This window comes from Hippopotamus amphibius, chromosome 17 (assembly GCF_030028045.1).
Source record: "Hippopotamus amphibius kiboko isolate mHipAmp2 chromosome 17, mHipAmp2.hap2, whole genome shotgun sequence".
In the NCBI taxonomy this organism is placed as follows: domain Eukaryota; kingdom Metazoa; phylum Chordata; class Mammalia; order Artiodactyla; family Hippopotamidae; genus Hippopotamus; species Hippopotamus amphibius.
The window spans coordinates 6,587,910-6,606,057 of record NC_080202.1 but is presented as its reverse complement, the minus strand read 5'-3'; the positions used below and the strand labels follow the sequence as shown (position 1 = coordinate 6,606,057).

Sequence of the window (18,148 nt, the reverse complement as noted above, 5' to 3'; positions counted from 1 at the left end):
ATTGAAAACACGTGAGAAAAATCAGCAGCCACCCCCACCCCAACCCCCGGCTTCGAGGGAAACACCCAGCAATTACCCAGAAGACACCGGGTTTCAATTTCCCCGCGAGGTGAGACGTCACTTCCGGTGCGCTCCAGGGCATCCTGGGAAGGGGCGGGGGAGGAAAGGCCGGGAGAGCCAGCCAAGGTTGGGACCAGCCTAGGTTGGGACCAGCCTGGAGCCGCTGAGGGGATATGGGCCGTGAGTGTACGTTTGCGAATTTGTGAGAGAGGGAGGCCTCGGTCGTTCCGGAACATGGCTGCGAGTGGTGGGAGGGTGTGAAGCCGGAAGTGGTGAGGATAGGCCGACGCCCGGCTCCTGACTTGACTGGGCCGCGAGGGAATTTTTGGAAAATTCTTAGGCCACCAAGTCGCGTTTGCAGTTTTGCAGTGCAAGTGTAGGCGTGGTGTCACGTTGAGTATGTAGTATATTGGGGCTAGGTCCATTCTGGGGTACTAAAACCTGTGGGTATTGGTCAAATCGTTTTTCAGAATATTCTGGAAAAAATGATGAACCTGTTGTTCAGAAGGTACCGCTTTTCCCATCCACGCTCTTAACAGCACTGCTCATAACTTGAGGGCTGGCACTGTGTGGTGCCTCGGTTTCCCCGAGGGCGAGCCGGAAGCCGTAGTGTCTGTGAGGAGCTGAGGAAACTGCCCGCCCCCTTGGGGAGGGCAGGCTACCGAAATGTAAGAAAAAGCCGCGTTTTGGATGTGTTCGCCAAGAGGAGTGTTCTTCTCCTCCATCAGCGAAGAGGCTTTCTTTTTCTCTCGTGGGCCCCGGAAGCAGCCTCTTGGTGGCACGTGGAGCCGGGACGGAGGAGTCAGGCCGGTAAATTCCATCCTTAAGTAAGGTTCTTTCCATCCGCGCACGGCTGATCCTGATGCTTCCCGCTTAGGAGAATGTGAGCCACTGAGTCTGCAGTGAAGGTGCCTGGGGACATCGGTGTGTGTAACATGTGCCCAGACCTCTGTGGCAGCCAGGAGGCAGGATTTACGTTTGTTCAGTGACAGCTGCCCTGTCAGCCCTGGAATGTTAATCCTCACCGAAAGCTGGGCTGAAAGGCAGCAGCTTTTAGCGGTTGTGCTAACTAACGGTCTCATGCATCACATGACCCTCTCTCCTCTTCACCTGTCGCTTGTCAGTGATACCCAGGTCTTTGATGAGAAGTGGATATGAATTCCTCTTAAGAAGCAGGTTCCTTTTATTTATTGTATTTGAAACATATGAGCCTTTAAAAAAAATTACAAAAGTAAGGTGCATGTTGTAGAAAGGTTGAAAAATATAATCAGACATTCTGAAGGAAAAATTTAAATCACTCCTAAGATTTTAGTGTAGAGGTAATCTCTACCTAAATTTGGATTAAGTCCTTTTACACCTTTTTTTTTTTCATGTTTATAAACACTTCCACAGTTTTTTGTTTTCTGTTTGTTTTTAATATGTGTTTTAAAGAAATACACAATTAGGGTATCAGCCTGTGAGCATAGTTTTGTGTTCTGTCTTTACAGCTTAACAGATTATGGACATTTTTATCATGACATTAACTCTTCTACATCATGATTTTTAATAGTTTACGTATCGTTCCATCCTGTGAATGTACCATAATTTATTTCATGAGTTTTCTATTTTGGGGCATTTAGGGTGCTCTATTTTTTTTCTTTTAAATATTCTAGTAAACGTGTGCATGTGTTTATGCATGTCGTTATGAAATTTATAGAATAGACTTTCTGGACAAGTTGGCTGTGGATGTTTTAAGGTTTGCAGTAGTAGAATGCCAGTTACTAGAGTCTCCACAGTAATGATACGGCATAGGGGAACAAAAAGTATTCTCTAATGATTATTACCAAGCCCAAGTACATATTGCTTGCCACACAACAGGTCAGTAAATCGAGAGACGAGTTGTTGGGGCAAGGAATAGTGATTTTATTTGGAGAGCCAGCAGACCAAGAAAATGGTGGACTAGTGTCTGAAAGAACCATCTTACCCAAAGGTAGAATTCAGGCTTTTGTTTTTAATACTAAGAGGGGAGGGAATGTAGTTGGTTGTTGCAAATTTGGTGTTGGAATCCTTTGTTCTTGCAGCTGTCCATGTAGGTCAGGTTATGATGTTCTTGTAAACCTCCAACAAGACAAATGTTGTTCTCTGTTGTGCAACTTTTTATCTCTCTATGAATGGAAAAGTGTTATACCTTAAAGGCCAGAGCCTTGAGAATGGGCTATCCTGTACATTTCAGGCTATAGGCAATATTCTTAACTTGTAGCAGAATCAATAGAATGCAAAGCTTAAAGTAAAAGAAACAGATCTAATATGGAGTCAGTTTCATTATTCCCTAGTATATGAGCATGCTGAGCATCCGGTGTTGTAAATATGCAATAGTCAGTGCAATGTGACAGCAAAATAAAATGACAAATACTGCAAAGCTTGCAGAATTTAATGAAGTTGAGGAAAGTGGTATTAGAAATCTGCTTGAATTTTGCAAAGCCATTGGCCAGTGTATTGCAGCAGCATTGAGCTAGTTAATCATTACAGATATGAACGTGGTCAGTGATGATGACCATGTGAGTAAGTGTTTCAAGAGAGTGAGTTCAGAATCAAAGGATTAGGAAGACCCTTAAAATATCAATGAAGGCATCATACAGTTTTTGCAAAAAATGGCATTCTTTATGATTGCATTGCAAAAGTTAAACATGAAAGGTGCCACATCATACAAGACTGTGAGAACTATGTCCCTTTCCTCCCAACTCCAACGGTGATTCATTCCTTGTTCTCAGAATTAGCAGAGATGCAGTTATAATGTAAATCTTGTGATGTATAAGAGAAAAATAAATTTATTTCAATACTTCTGGCTTGATTTTTAAGATAAAATCCCAATCAGACCTTTCCCCCATAATTTACTAGGTAATTTTGGACTTCATTTTAATTAATTTAGATTCACTTTAAGTGGTTGTTTTTGGAGGTACATGATTGTCTATGTAAAAAATCCCTCAGAATTTCCCCCCAAGCTCAGAACTATGAAGTGAGTTCAGTAGGGTTTCAGGGTATAAGATAAACATACAAAAATCAGTTGTATTTCTTTATGTTATATGCTAGAAGTGAACATGTGGACACCAAAATTAGAAATACAATGCCATTTGCAATTGCTTAAAAACAAAAAGAAAGAAAACAGGACTTGTATGCTGGAAGCTGTAAAAGAAGGAAGAAAGAAATCAAAGAAGATCTGAATAAATGGAAAAACATACCTTATTCATGAATTGGAAGAATCAACATAGTAAATAAGCTAATTTTCCCCAAACTGGTAAATAGATTTGATGTAATTCCTATCAAAAATTATAACTCTGGCTTTAAAGTTTGACATACAGTATCCTAATTATTATTTTCCCAAAGCACTATAGTTGTAATATTCCCCCCAATGAAAAATTTTAAACAGCTTTATGGGGGTATAATTGATGTATAACAGACTGTACATATTTAAAGAGTTTCGACATATGTATATACTGTGACACCATCGTCTGAATCAAGGTAATGAACACGTCCATCACCCCCCAAATTTCCTCCTGGTCCTTTGTAATATGTCCTACTGTCCTGTGCCTTCCACAGATCCTATCTCCCTATCCCTAGGCAACCACTGATCAGCTTTCAGTCACTATAGATTCATTTTTATTTTCTAGAATTTTATATAAATGGAATAATAGAGTCTACACTTTTTTAGTCTGACTGCCTTCACTCAGCATTATTATTTTGAGATCCATCCATGTTTTTGTGTGTGTTAATAATTCATTTTTATCATTTTGTACTATTACATTATATGGATTTACCACAATGTGTTTATCCATTCACCTGTTGGTGGCCATTTGGGTTGTTTTCAGTTTGGGGCTGTTACAAATAAATATGCTGTGAATATTTGTGTTCAAATGTTTGCATGGACATATGTTTTCATTTATGTTGAGTAAATACCCAGAAGTGTAATGACTGGAACAAATGGATAGTTTCTTAACTTTTTAAGAGGCTGCAAAACTGTTTTCCAAATGGTTGTGCTGTTTTACATGATCATTAGCAGGTGTGAGAGGTCCAGTTCCTCCACCACTTGGCCAACACTTGGACTTTTAGCCATTGTAATGGGTGTGTTGTGATATCTCATTATGTTTTAATTATTCTCCTAATGACTTATGATGTTGAGCATTTTTCATATGCCTGTTTGCTCTCTGTATCTCTTCTTTGGTGAAATATCTGTTTAAATCTTTTGGCTGTTAAAAATTGAGTGATTTGTTTTCTTTTTAGTGAAGATATAGATTTCTTTATGTATTCTGGACACAAGTCCTTTATCGGGTATAATTTGCAGATACTTTTTCTCACTTGGTGGCTTGTCTTTTCATTCTCTTTAACAGTGTTTTTCAAAGTGCAGAAACTGAATTTTGATGAAATCCAGTTTATCAGTTTTTTCTTTCATGGCTTGTGCTTTTGGTGTTGGCATCTAAGAAATCTTTGCGTAAACCAAGGTCACAAAGATTGACTCACATTTACTTCTAGAAGTTTTTACGATTATACTTTTGGTTTCCTCTTTGAGCCAAAATTTTATTTAGGAGAGTATTTTGAATTTTGTTTTAAACTGTTATTAATTTTAGACATTTTTGAGATTGAGGCCTTGCAGTTTATACTGTAAAGGAGTGAGGCTGATAGGGGTTGGGAGGCAGGGGAGTGTGGATGGTAGAAGGTGGAAGAGGTACAGGAGTGCATAAAGTACAGTTCTTGTCTGGATTGCATTTTTGTTCTACTGCCACCTCTCTTTCTAGAGACCAAACTCCTCATGTTTGTACTGCAGTAAATCTTTCTTGTCTTATTCTTCCTCTTTTCATAAGTTATTTCTCTCTCTCTCTGATCCACTTATCCATCCAACCTATCAGAAAACCCTATGTGTGCTACCTTCATGATACATCCAGAATCGATCCACTTCACATCATCTCCCAGTGCTATCTCTGTGGTCTAAGCCCCTATCATTTTATTTTTTTAAAACTTTTATTTACTTATTTTTATTTTTGGCTGCGTTTGGTCTTCATTGCTGTGTGCAAGCTTTCTTTAGTTGTGGTGAGCTGGGGCTACTCTTCGTTGCGGTGCGTGGGCTTCTCATTGTGGTGGGTTCTCTTGTGGAACACGGGCTCTTAGACATGTGGGCTTCAGTAGTTGTGGCTCTCAGACTCTAGAGCGCAGGCTCAGTGGTTGTGGTGCATGGGCTTAGTTGCTCTGTGGCACGTGGGATCTTCCTGGACGAGGGATCAAACCCACGTCCCCTGCATTGGCCGGCAGATTCTTAACCACTATGCCACCAGGGATATCCTGCCACTGTCAATTTTTTGTCTTTTATTTTTCAGTAGGCTTCTAACTGGTCTCCCAGTTTCTACCTCTGCCCTCTTCAGTCTATTCTCAACATAGCAGTCAGAGTGATTCTTTTAAAATGTGTGTTAATATCACTTCTCTGCTCAAAACACTCCAAAGATTTCTCATCTCAGTTTGTGTGAAAACAAAAGTCCTCAGGTGGCCCTGAGGCCCTCCATGATCTCTGGGCTCCCAGGTTCCTTTCTTTATCTTCCTCATTCTCCTCTAGCCCTGCTGGCCTCCTTCCTGTCCCTGGGACAAGGCAAGCTGCCCCTGCCTCAGGGCCTTTGCATTTTCTTTTGTTCCCTCTGCCTGGAATACTCTTGCTTCCTTCAGGTCTCAGTTCAAGTGTCTTCTTATTAGAAAGGGCTTTCTTGACTCCTCTCTACAAAGTACTAACTGCCTCCCTCTTTATTTCTCATGAGCACTTATCTGACACATTACACAGCCTCTTATTTTTTTTTTTTGTAGGTCTTTTTTTTCCTTAATTTTTATTTTAAATTGGAGTATAGTTGATTAACAATGATGTGTTAGTTACAGGTGTACCACAAAGTGATTCAGTTATACCTATACAAGTATCCATTCTTTTTCAAATTCTTTTCCCATTTAGGTTATTGCAGAATATAGAGCCTAGTTGCCTGTGCTATACAGTAGGTCCTGGTTGATTATTTTAAATATAGTAGTCACAGCTTCTTATTTGTTGACTGCCTTTCTCTCCTTGTAGAATGTAAGCTCCTGGAGGGCGGGAACTATGCTTTATTCACTGCTATTCCCGTAGAACTGAGAGCAGTGCCCGGCACATAATATAGATGCTCAGTAACCATTTGCAGAGTGGGTGCATGAGTGGGTCCTGTCTGAAGGGGTAGCCTCAGGAAGTGTTTTCCTTAGTAATTTGTAACAATCTAGAGAGATTTAATAAAATCAAGTCCATCAAAAAGCAGTTGTGTGTCTTTGGGTGTCGTGGTGGTGGAGATGGGAAAGGGGATGCTGGGTGGTAAAGGAGGTACAAATATTGAATGTTCTGCAAAGCCATGTATAATATTAAAAAAAATATAGCTAGGTGAGAACTATGAGAATTAATAATTTTGGAAATAAAAAATAAGTCTGGTATAAGTTCATTGTAATTTTTATTTATTCAACATTAAGAGAAAAACATCACAAAGCAAGTGGCCTAAGATAGCACATTATGTGCATTTCTTCAGCCCCTTGGCAGCATCAGGCAGATGTATTTACTCTGCACTGACTTTTGTGTGAATCTCCCGGCTCTTCACCCGCAGCTTGTTGACCTGGGACTCGGCAATGTCAGCCCGTTCCTCGGCTTCCTCCAGCTCGTGCTGGAGCTTGCGGAATTTGGCAAGGTTAGCATTGGATTGTTCCTCCTAAGAATAAAGTTGTGAGAATTAGACTTTGTGGTTCTTACTGCACTTGTCACCAAACAGGATTATTTCCTCAACTCAGATATTTCCTTCTTATGGTCTGTTTGCCATATCTGACTTCAAATCCAGACAGAACTTGTAACTTCAGTTAGATTTTTTTCCTCTAAAGAATGAAAGAAGAAACAGTTTTGAAATGGAAGAGAGAAGGTCATTATGTCAAACTCTTATATATGTGAAATCTGTTTACGATGTACGGACTGGGTGGAAAGGAGGAGGAGACCCGTGTACATTCACAGAGGTTAGAAACTAAACGTAAGGTCAAATTATAACTTTGGGAAGATCCCATTAAATTTTTTTTTTTTTTTTGGGCCATGTATTTTGCCTCTGGTATACCAGCGGTGGGAAAAATATGGGGTTAGGAAGAAAGTATGCTTTTGTTGGTTGGACTTATTACCATTTGTGCCTCTGTCTTTCATATTCCCTTTCCTTACCTCCTACCTAGTATGCTGTGTCTGAAAGAAAGGCAAACAGCTAAGAAAAGTGAAGCTGTAGAATCTTCCAACACGTCCTAATTTGCTACAGCAAATGTGCAGGGATAAGCCCCTGCTGATGGCACTGGTGGTGTATGAAGGAGTCAGCTGGGGTAAAAGATTTTTGTTTGGCTTTTGGGAACGCTTGATTGTGTGCATTTCTAGAGGGAGAGGAATATTTATCATGGTGTTAGATTTTCTACTAGATAATAGGATTTGGGGGTAAATTCATATTTATATCATCTCTCTTAAAATAAGAATGGTATATTCTTACTTTGTCTTTCTTTCTCATTAACGCATTCTCTTAATACACTTTTTTACCCCCAGAGAAGTTTTCTTCTTCCCTCAAGGACTTAAAGATACTTACAGCCTCCTCAGCTTGTCTCTTATATGATTTCACCTTCGCCTGTAATTTATCTACCAAGTCCTGCAGCCTGAGAACATTCTTGCGGTCTTCCTCAGTCTGGAGATTTGAAAAAATGGTCTGCATTCAATCCAGTGAAATAAACACACTATAGGTGGTGAAGTAAACCACTTTGGTATGATGGTAGATGGGTCTGGGGTAAATGTGGTCAACTCTGAGGCTTCCTTCATAGTATTAACAGTAGCCACTCTTGTTAAATGTCCACTGTGTGCAGGCGCTATATTGGAGAGTTATACATGTCTCTAATCCTTACCTTCCTACTCTGGTGAGTAAATGTTTTTATTCTATTTTACACATGATGAATTAAGGTTTAGAGTGTTAGGTAACCTATTCAAGTTCAAAAGTAAGAGAGGCCAAACCAGGACTAATACCAGTTTATCTGGCTTTGAAACCTGTATTCTTTCCTCAGTTATGTTATTTTCTAAAGGCCTTCCTGATTTTCCTAGCTTAGGAAAGGTCTGTGATAGGTGATTGTGTCATTTGCTCCTTATATATATGAAGTCAATGTGTAGCTATTTGTGAGTACCAGGTAGTCACTAGGTTTTCAATTTCCCTTAGCACAGGAAGTCTGGATATTCTAGAAAGCTATTCCCCTTACCTGGTAGGTGAGTTCCTTTACTCTTCTCTCCTGTTTCCGCAAACCTTTAACAGCCTCAGCATTACGTTTCTGCTCACTTTCAACCTCTCCTTCAAGCTCACGTACCTACAATCAAGACAGATATATAGTCAGCCTTGGGGGATATTAATTAACTCAGGACCTACTGAAGATATTGGGTGGATGTCCCCAGCCCCAGGATAAGGATGGGAGTCAATATATAAGAAGAGAGAAGGATGGGGGGAGTGCCCTTTTCCCTTCCTGGATTGAGAGACCCACCCTGGCCTCCAGCTTCTGGATCTGTTTCTTCCCACCCTTCAGGGCCAGCTGCTCAGCCTCGTCCAGGCGGTGCTGCAGGTCCTTCACTGTCTGCTCCAGGTTCTTCTTCATCCGCTCCAGGTGGGCACTGGTGTCCTGCTCCTTCTTCAGCTCCTCAGCCATCATGGCTGCCTAATTAGTAAATAAATCCATGTAATAAACCTGGTAATGGCAGGTAACAGTATCATTAAACAAATGCTCATCTGCTCACATCTGTGATGGCCTTCTTGGCCTTCTCTTCTGCATTGCGCGATTCTTGAATTACTTCTTCCACTTCACTCTGGAGTTGTGAAACATCATTTTCCAATTTCTTCTTGGTGTTGATCAGGCTGGTGTTCTATTAAAAGTAGTGGAAATTTACAAGACTTGCAGTTTGCACACTTGGGATTTTACAAATGTCTTACTTGTTGGCTCCTGCAGGGGACCTAATGGCAACATTTCACTAAACTTTAAATATTTGTTCAATGCAAAATGTTAATCATTTGCAAGGTTAGTTCCTCCCCCACCCCCACACACTTCCCCAGTGTCCTTCTGATTTATGCATAAGGACTTGGAGGTTCAAGAATGCCGACATTAATTAATTGCTCTTTCAATTATATGTCAACCAGACATCACTAGTATTCTATCCTTAAAAGGTTGGAAATATTAGAAAAGAATAGATTCTTTTTGTGAGAGTGTGGTGCTGAGAGTTTCTCAATTAGAAGGAATCTATTCTCTGTTAACTTGAATGGGTTGCTCCCTTGGGGAATATTGAATTACTCTTATGAAAACATTTTCTTAAAATTTCAACCCAGTGGTTCTTAAGGGAAGCAATACCACCTTAATGGGTATTTGGAAAGGTATGGGGGTGTGTATTTTTGGTTGTCAAAATAACTAAGGTGGGTTACTGCATTTCATGCCCGGGCAGGTCATTGATGCTACATGTCCTGCAAGGCACAGGGACCGTAAACACAGCAATGCTGAAGTGCTCCTGATGAGAAACACTGGGTGGGACATTTTCAGATTTTAGAATCAACAGATATCTTTATTCAAGTTTATTCCACATCATGGTTTTCAAAACAATCTAGACTCAAATCTTATTATTTTCTTTAAGGTAATACCCCTGCCTCTTTTTGGTAGAAAATCTAAAAAAGAACACACACACAAAATCATCTATAATCCCATCACTTCAGGATAATTGTACTTAATATTTTAAAATATCCCCCCATCCTTTTAAATATACACATATTTATAAAAATGGAGTATTTCTGTATTATAATTCTGATTCATCACTTCACAGTACACCAGCATTTGTTTGATGTGAGGCTCTCACCTGGGTGTGCAGCAGCTGTACCCGCTCGCTGGCGTCCAGGAGCTCCTGCTCTGCAATCTTCCTGCTCCGCTCTGTCTGCTCCAGGGTGGCCCGCAGCTCCTCGATCTCAGCCTGCAGCAGGTTGGCTCTGCGCTCCATGATGGCCAGCTGCTCCTTCAGGTCCTCCTGGCCCCGGAGAGCATCATCCAGGTGGAGCTGGGTATCCTGTTAAGTTAATAAAAATGCCTTAGACACTCTTAGACACTCTGAAGAGAATGTGAACATCCCAGGAGATGAACTGGAAGAATGGGTTGGTGCCAGGAACAGGAAAATGACAGACCTGACCTTTGAATAAGCATGAAAACGGTGATGTCACCCGCTTAGGTGAGAGAAGATTCTTGTGTTTTATGCCATCAGCTGGTTATTTTTTATGTGCGAGTCACCAGTATCTATCATTTATGGAGCATTTTCCATATGCTCTACCCAGCACTTGACATCTGCTTTCTCACTTCATCCTCACAAGTAACCCTATGAGGTGGATAGTTTCATTCTTGCTTTGTAGAAGAAACAGAGGTTCTGAGAGGTTAAATAACTTGCCTAAAATTAGGCAGCTAGTAAGTGATAAAACTAAGACTCAAACCTCAGGCCTATTGGTGCCAAAGTCTTATAATTTCTTTCATATCATAGCTTATCTCTGGGCTTCTATTTGTTCTTTTACATAATGTTTCTTTAAAGGTGATATATTCTTTGTGTATTTATTTTAGCTACCTCCATACTATGAACTGCATAATTTGTTAAAAGAAAAAAAAAAGGATGGTGTAACAAGAAGGTGCTGTGATAAATGCGAGACAGGTCACTTCCCTGACTTGTCTGGGCTGTTAAGGTGGACCCGTCTACCTTCAGGACCCCTTGGGTGTTCCTGTAGTTCCTCAGGCTCTCTGCTGCCAAGCGGTTGGCATGATTCAGCTGGATTTCCATTTCATTCAGATCTCCTTCCATCTTCTTCTTGACTCTCAGGGCATCATTTCTGCTCCGGATCTCAGCATCCAGCGTGCTCTGCATGGTCTCCACGACTCTAATGTGGTTCCTCTTCAGCTGGTCAATTTCCTCATCCTTTTCAGCGATTTTCCTGTCAACCTCAGACTTGACTTGGTTCAACTCCAGCTGGATGCGCAGGATCTTTCCCTCTTCATGTTCAAGAGATGCCTTAACAAAACAGTGATCAATTAATAATGGAAAATGAATTGAATATTTGGAGGATATTCCCTTGTGAGCCAAACTCTTACTAATATCAGTTTGTCTAATTTTACAGAGTACAGTGCAACAGCTCTAGGACCCTACTAGGTAAATCATCTTTTAATTTGTTCAGTCATGGACTTTATAGGGCAGCTCATAATAATGGTGCTTTGTAAAGTATAAAGTGCTACACAAATATATGAGTATTAACAAAAATTATATGATCAAATTTATGTGTAGTAAACAAATTCTCTCGTTTTATAAATTACAGTGTTCACATGTAATGTACTAATTCCTGTTGTAGAAATTCTCAGTTTAAACACATATATATTGTTCTGATTACAAAATATATGTTCACTCTAGAATGTAGGGGTACTTTATAAAAAAAAAAGAATAATTTCCTATTGTGCCTCCACGCAGAGGCACAATTTTAATGTGGTACATTTTTCTAATTTTTTTCCTATATATATATATTTATACATGATAAAGTTATATTGTGTATGCAAATATCTTGCTTTAAAACTTACCCTCTACCATAAATATTTCCCCATATTAATTACATTTAGTGGCTGTAGAAAATTGCATCATATGGATAGTTTGCTTCACCTTGTGTTTGGGTTGGATATCTTTTGTTTAAACTTTGCCCCACTTAAGATAATTTTCTTGGGATAGAGTCTTAGAAATAGAACTGATAGGTCATAGTATTACATTTTTCAGACTTTTGGTAACTGTTGCCAAATTGCCCTTCATAAAGGTTATGTGAGTTCACATTTGCACCTACTCTGTAATAATGGATTCATCTCATGTACCATTGCCCAACGAGTGTTTTTCACCAATGTTGATCTTTGATTTACCCCCCACAACATCATAATACATACCTCTGCTTCCTCTAAGGCAGCCTGAATTTCACATTTCTCTTGTTCCACTTGCTTCTTTATTTTTTCCAGTTCATGGATTTGCTTCCCTCCCTCAGCAATCTGCTCAGTGAGGTCAGAAATCTCCTCTGTGGGTGAACAGAAGGGGGAAGTGTTCAGACTAGTATAACATGGAAAGGTCCTGCCAGAGCCACATAGGGTAGGGAAGTTCAAGAGCACTCACGCTGCAAATTCTTATTTTCTCTCCTTAGGGTTTCAAGTTGGTCCAGGGATTCCTCATAGGCATTCTTGACCTTGAATAGCTCAGTGCTAAGAGAACGGGATTCCTTCTGGGAGGCCTCAAGTTCAGCCTGAGTTTCCTCATACTTCTGTTTCCACTCTGATAGGACCTGAAAAGCGGTAAATTGTTAGCTGGTGGAAGGAGAAAGGGAAATTAAGTAAAACATCTATGGAGTTTAAGCAGGCTGAGCCACCTTGTCAAAGTTCCTTTGCTTCTTATCAAGAGCTGCACAGGCAGCGTTAGACCTCTCCACATCGAGCATGAGGTCCTCCACTTCATTCTGGAGCCGCTGCTTGGTCTTCTCAAGGGAAGCGCATTTGGCGTTCACGGCTTCTACGTGTTCCTCAGCTTCCTGCAGACGCTGGGCCAACTTCTTCCTGAAAAGTTAGCCAGGCAGTTAAGGAGAGAGGTTAGGAACAGAGGCAAGCGCTGAGCTCCTCGGCTCCCTTTCATAGTCCTATTTCTACAATGTCAAGTAGCATGATTTTCAAAACTGTGGCAACCAGAACTGCTTTCTAGATGGATAAACTATGAAAAGGTCCAAAGTGGTGAACAGTTGGACTCAAGTCCTTTTCATTTTTGAATTGTTAGAGGCCATCGTTGGAGCTGACGTTGTACGTTATCTTACTGCGTATAATTTCAGGATTTTCAGGGCTTCTGATTGAGTATGGTATGGAGAATGATTAGCCAGGGCAATTCTATTGATTGATTTATATCTCATCTCATTCCGAAAAGGATTTGAGACTCACTAGATATTTTATTGGGCACAGATATACTGGGCATATTCTTTCACTTTCTCAGACTTTCCATTTTATTTTACATACTTTTTTCCTAGAGAAAAATAGCAAGTTTCTTCTAATCTGGTGGATAGTCTCACCAGGGAAAGAAATAGATAAATAAATCAGGACAATTCATGGAGTTTAAGCAAAGGCAGGTTTTTTTTTTTTCCTTTTGAAGTGTTTACTTTCTTTCTTTGCGTGTCAAACATACATGACTAATATACACAAACTTCTAGCCCTAATGCTCTAGAAGATCTACTTGAAGGTCTCCTTTGGTCTATACCCAGTCTAAGGCTTTACTTAATTCACTCTAACCCTGGACATTACGCACAGTTTGGGTGGCCTCCAACATGAGCTTTAAGAGCTCTGTCTTTGTACTTCAATACTTCAGAAGATGGTCTCTGGCACCAGAATGTACTATTTATTAATCATATGCTCTTGTGTTAGTTGGTTAGACCCTCACAGCCTCAATTTCCTCATCTGTAAAATAGGGATATGAATACTAATGCAATGTAATGTTGCTATGAAAACTAAATGAGTTAATATAGAATAGTATTTGACATGTAGTATGCACTCAGTAAATGTTAGCTTCTGCTACTGTTATGTTATCATCCTCATCATCATCACAGCTGTTTCTGGAAGCTGCTGAAACCATGGGCAGCTAGGAATCCATGTCATTTTCCTCTTCCAGAGTTCACAGTACACACTTGGCCTCCTCTAGCTCCTCTGTGCGCTGGATGGCGTCCGTCTCGTATTTGGTCCTCCACTGGGCCACCTCGCTGTTGGCCTTGGACAGCACCCTCTGCAGCTCAGCCTTGGCTTCCTGCTCCTCCTCATACTGTTCCCGCAGCAGGTCACAGTCGTGGCGGGAGGACTGCAGGGCGTGGGCCAGGGCGTTCTTGGCCTATGGGAGTGTCAGTCCATGACTTGAATTCATTTCTTCAGTGATATTTAATTTATACACTTAAAGTAGAACCTAGCTGAACATGTTTAGGTTTGATTAGCCAAGAAGACCTTTGGTAAAACTTACTTTGGTTTCTTCCTCTAGCTGACGTTTCAGCTCCTCAATCTGCTGAGTAGATGCTTGTTTGGTCCTTGAAAGCTGAGAGACTAAGGCATCTTTCTCATCCAGTTGTCGGGAATATTCACCTAAGAATTATAGAAGTAAAGGAATTTGTTAATGGCATAAACAAATAAGCCTAAAGTTTGTATATATAATTATATGACAGATACATACTTTATCTAATTATAAATGTTGTTACAGAACTGGCTGGAGTAAAAGGCAGTGTTGTTATCATAGTGTAACAAGTAACTAGTCTGCTGATTCTTGCCTTTTTTTTTTTTCTGACACGCTCAGCACATTCTGAATGTTTCATTGCCTCTCTCTAATATGGGAGTATTGCTGTTAATTCAGAACCCCTGGAATGGCTTTTCCAGTACGTAGTTGTGGGACACAGGGAAATCTCTACCTGCTTCTGTCTGAAGGCGTGCTCTCTGAGCCGTCAGGTCATTGATCAGCCGCTGCTGCTCTTCCTCCTTAGTCTTAAGTTCACTCACTTGATCTTCTAGAGCGCGGCACATCTTTTCAAGGTTTCCCTACGTAGCCATGAAAGATGGGACATTGAATGTAGTACAAAAAAAAAAGTTAACACTTGATTCTTAAAATATTTTCGGAGTGAATAAGTGTATGTCAAGTGTGAGTAGAAACCTATAGCACCAACTCTATGGAACATACTAGGATTCAAGCATGACGGGTGCATAATGTCCCTAAAGTGGTCATTGTTGGAGCTCATTCATTTATCCCAATGATACTTGACACTGACACTTAAAGTAGATTTTGAAAAAATCTTGAATCATATTCAAGCATTTAAAAAAATGATATAGAATGGAATATATTAGAATAGAACATTTTAGATCTGTGCCATAAACTGCCTGCAAACAATATTTAATGCCAGAGAACAATGAAGGTTCTTACAGGTTATTAATTACCCACTTTTAAAGAGAGTATTCGGTACCTTGGCTTTGGAAATGGTCTCTGCGTTACTGCTAAGGTCATCGATCTCCATCTTCAGCTCACTCTTCTCCTTCTCCAGCTTCTGCTTGACCCGCTGCAGATTGTCAATCTGCTCCCCCAGCTCGGCCACACTGTCTGCGTGCTTCTTCCGAAGAGCAGCTGCTGTGGCCTCGTGCTGCAGGGTGGCCTCTTCCAGGTCCCGGCGCATTTTCTGGAACTCGGCCTCCCGCTTCTTGTTCATCTCAATCTGGGCCGAAGTGGCCCCGCCGGCTTCTTCCAGCCGCTCGCTGATCTCCTCCAGTTCCCGGGAGAGGTCCGAGCGCTGCTTCTCTGCTTTGGCGCGGGAGGCCCGCTCTGCCTCGATCTCCTCTTCCAGCTCCTCGATGCGGGCCTGGCAGTGGGGAAAAGCTCACATCAGCCTTTTTATGTTATAATGGTGCCTCTTTGAGCCAGACTGATGGAAATATGAACTCACTTGCAGCTCTTTGATCTTCTTCTGTAGTTGAATTTCTACTGCCTGCTCGTCTTCAATTTTGCTTAGTAGGTTGCTGATTTCAAATTCTTTCCTTTAGACAGAGGAACAAGACATGTTAGTACCCATACTGATTGAAAGATGATGTCACATAGAATTTGTTTTCTGGAGTTCCTACTTTTTGAGTTTCTCATCAAGTTGCTGCTTATCATTTTCTATGTCCATTGTGGACTCCTGGGCCAATTTTAGGTCACCCTCCAGTTTCCTCTTGGCTCTTTCTAGATCCATTCGAAGTTTCTTTTCTTGTTCCAGCGACCCTTCAAGCTAATGACAAAATAAACTTTGTTAAAAACTGAAAGTAATTGAAATTTTTTTTTCAGATATTAAAAACACACTTACGTCATCCACTTGCTGCTCTAGCTTGGCTTTAGCTTTGTTCAGGGTGTTGACTTTGTCTTCTTCTGCCTGCAGGTCATCCAGGGTCTGCTGGTGGGCCTCTTGGAGGGCCTTCTTCTCCTTGGTCAGCTTAGCTATGACTTCGTCCAGGGCTGCCATCTCTTCTGTGAGGTTTTTAACCTAGAAAAGTTAAAAAAGACGAGATCTCTGCAGTGAAGCAGCTTAGTTGGATGGCAGAGTCTCTGCATGGTATAGGAGAATATGATTCATACTTTATTTTCTGTGGCATGTTTCTCCTTTTCAACCTTGGCCAGTGTCAGCTCAAGGTCATCTATGTCTTTCTTCAGTTCTGAACATTCGTCCTCCAGTTTCCTCTTCTTGGCCGTCAGCTCAGCATTGATCTCTTCCTCATCCTCTGCTCTCTCAGTCACCTCCTTGATCTTAGCCTCCAGCTGGATTTTGTTTTTAATCAGTTGTTCACACCTTTCCTCTGCATCTGCCAAGGCATCAGCTTCCTGTGGAGAGATTCATTGAGCTATTTAGAGAATTTGTTACTTATTTTGAACTTGTTCTTTGCACAAAATAGTAGTGCTTACTGAATGCTAATCAAGTTTTCAGTATGAGTATAAATTAAACTTAATTGAACATTATTCCATTGTTTGGAGAAATGTAGCTAATTGGATATGGGATTATAGATTTAGAATTAGAAGCAAATTAGTCTGAAAAATGACTGGATTGAAGCAACTGACTATTTTTAAAAGTAGTGTATAGAAGAGTGGAAGATCCAAAGGAAGCTTGGGTTCTTGTCCCAAATTTACCTCCACATGTATGACCTGGGGCAAATTGCTTTATTCCTTTTTCTCCATTCTCTCATGTAATTAAGAGGGTTGGAGTAAGTGATTGCTAAGAGCATTTCAACTATATTATTCAAGGATTTTGACTTAGTCACGTTGGTTAGTTTTGGTTTTGGTCATTCCTTACTTGCCTCAAACAACTTGTTGCTAGGTTGAATTTTAAAAAGAAAAAAGAAAATGTGAATAATATTATGCCTATAAATACATTTCCATGAAGCACTTTTTGTACACTCTAAACCTCCCTGATAGGCCATAACGGTGCTGTAATTGTCCAAGGATTCCATTTCCATTTTAAGAATTACCTTAGTCTCAAATTGGATAACCTGGAAGAAATGGATACATTCTTAGAAAAATACAATCTTCCAAGACTGAACCAGGAAGAAATAGAAACCATGAACAGACTAATCACAAGTACGGAAATTGAGGCAGTGATTAAAAATCTCCCAACTCACAAAAGCCCAGGACCAGATGGGTTCATGGGCGAATTCTCTCAAACATTTCGAGAAGAGCTAACACCTATCCTTCTCAAACTCTTCCAAAATATTGCAGAAGGCGGAACACTCCCAAACTCATTCTATGAGGCTACCATCGCCCTGATACCAAAACCAGGCAAAGATGTCACAAAAAAAGAAAACTACAGACCAATATCCCTGATGAATATAGATGCAAAAATCCTCAACAAAATACTAGCTAACAGACTCCAACAACACATTAAAAAAATCATACACCATGATCAAGTGGGGTTTATCCCTGGGATGCAAGGATTCTTCAATATATGCAAATCAATCAACGTGATACATCATATCAACAAATTGAAGGATAAAAACCATATGATCATCTCAGTAGATGCAGAAAAAGCTTTTGACAAAGTTCAACATCCATTTATGATAAAAGCTCTCCAGAAAATGGGCCTAGAAGGAAATTACCTCAACATAATAAAAGCCATATATGAAAAACCAAAAGCCAACATTGTTCTCAATGGGGAAAAACTGGAAGAATTCCCTCTAAGAACAGGAACAAGACAAGGGTGTCCACTCTCACCACTATTATTCAACATAGTTTTGGAAGTTTTAGCCACAGCCATCAGAGAAGAAAAAGAAATAAAAGGAATCCAAATTGGAAAAGAAGAAGTAAAATTGTCACTCTTTGCAGATGACATGATATTATATATAGAAAACCCTAAAGATGCTACCAGAAAACTGCTAGCACTAATTGATGAGTTCAGTAAAGTAGCAGGACACAAAATTAATGCACAGAAATCTCTTGCATTCCTATACACTAACAACGGAAGAGCAGAAA

General features: G+C 40.4%; 1 protein-coding gene across 1 annotated transcript in view; it reads right to left on the bottom strand.

Moving 5' to 3' along the window:
• Positions 1–6,566: 6,566 nt before the first annotated feature.
• MYH8 (myosin heavy chain 8) overlaps positions 6,567–18,148 on the bottom strand; it is a 29,020-nt gene continuing 17,438 nt past the window's right edge. Inside the window, exons 21-38 of the mRNA XM_057714004.1 lie at positions 16,268–16,510; positions 15,999–16,175; positions 15,778–15,923; positions 15,603–15,693; positions 15,129–15,518; positions 14,583–14,709; positions 14,144–14,262; positions 13,821–14,017; positions 12,528–12,711; positions 12,278–12,443; positions 12,058–12,182; positions 10,841–11,149; positions 9,965–10,168; positions 8,864–8,989; positions 8,614–8,784; positions 8,338–8,442; positions 7,683–7,778; positions 6,567–6,788 (exon numbers count right to left, since the gene is read on the bottom strand). Coding sequence (XP_057569987.1) covers positions 6,639–6,788; positions 7,683–7,778; positions 8,338–8,442; positions 8,614–8,784; positions 8,864–8,989; positions 9,965–10,168; positions 10,841–11,149; positions 12,058–12,182; positions 12,278–12,443; positions 12,528–12,711; positions 13,821–14,017; positions 14,144–14,262; positions 14,583–14,709; positions 15,129–15,518; positions 15,603–15,693; positions 15,778–15,923; positions 15,999–16,175; positions 16,268–16,510 — 3,126 coding nt within the window. The 3' untranslated portion in view covers positions 6,567–6,638. The remainder of the gene's footprint in view (positions 6,789–7,682; positions 7,779–8,337; positions 8,443–8,613; positions 8,785–8,863; positions 8,990–9,964; positions 10,169–10,840; positions 11,150–12,057; positions 12,183–12,277; positions 12,444–12,527; positions 12,712–13,820; positions 14,018–14,143; positions 14,263–14,582; positions 14,710–15,128; positions 15,519–15,602; positions 15,694–15,777; positions 15,924–15,998; positions 16,176–16,267; positions 16,511–18,148) is intronic.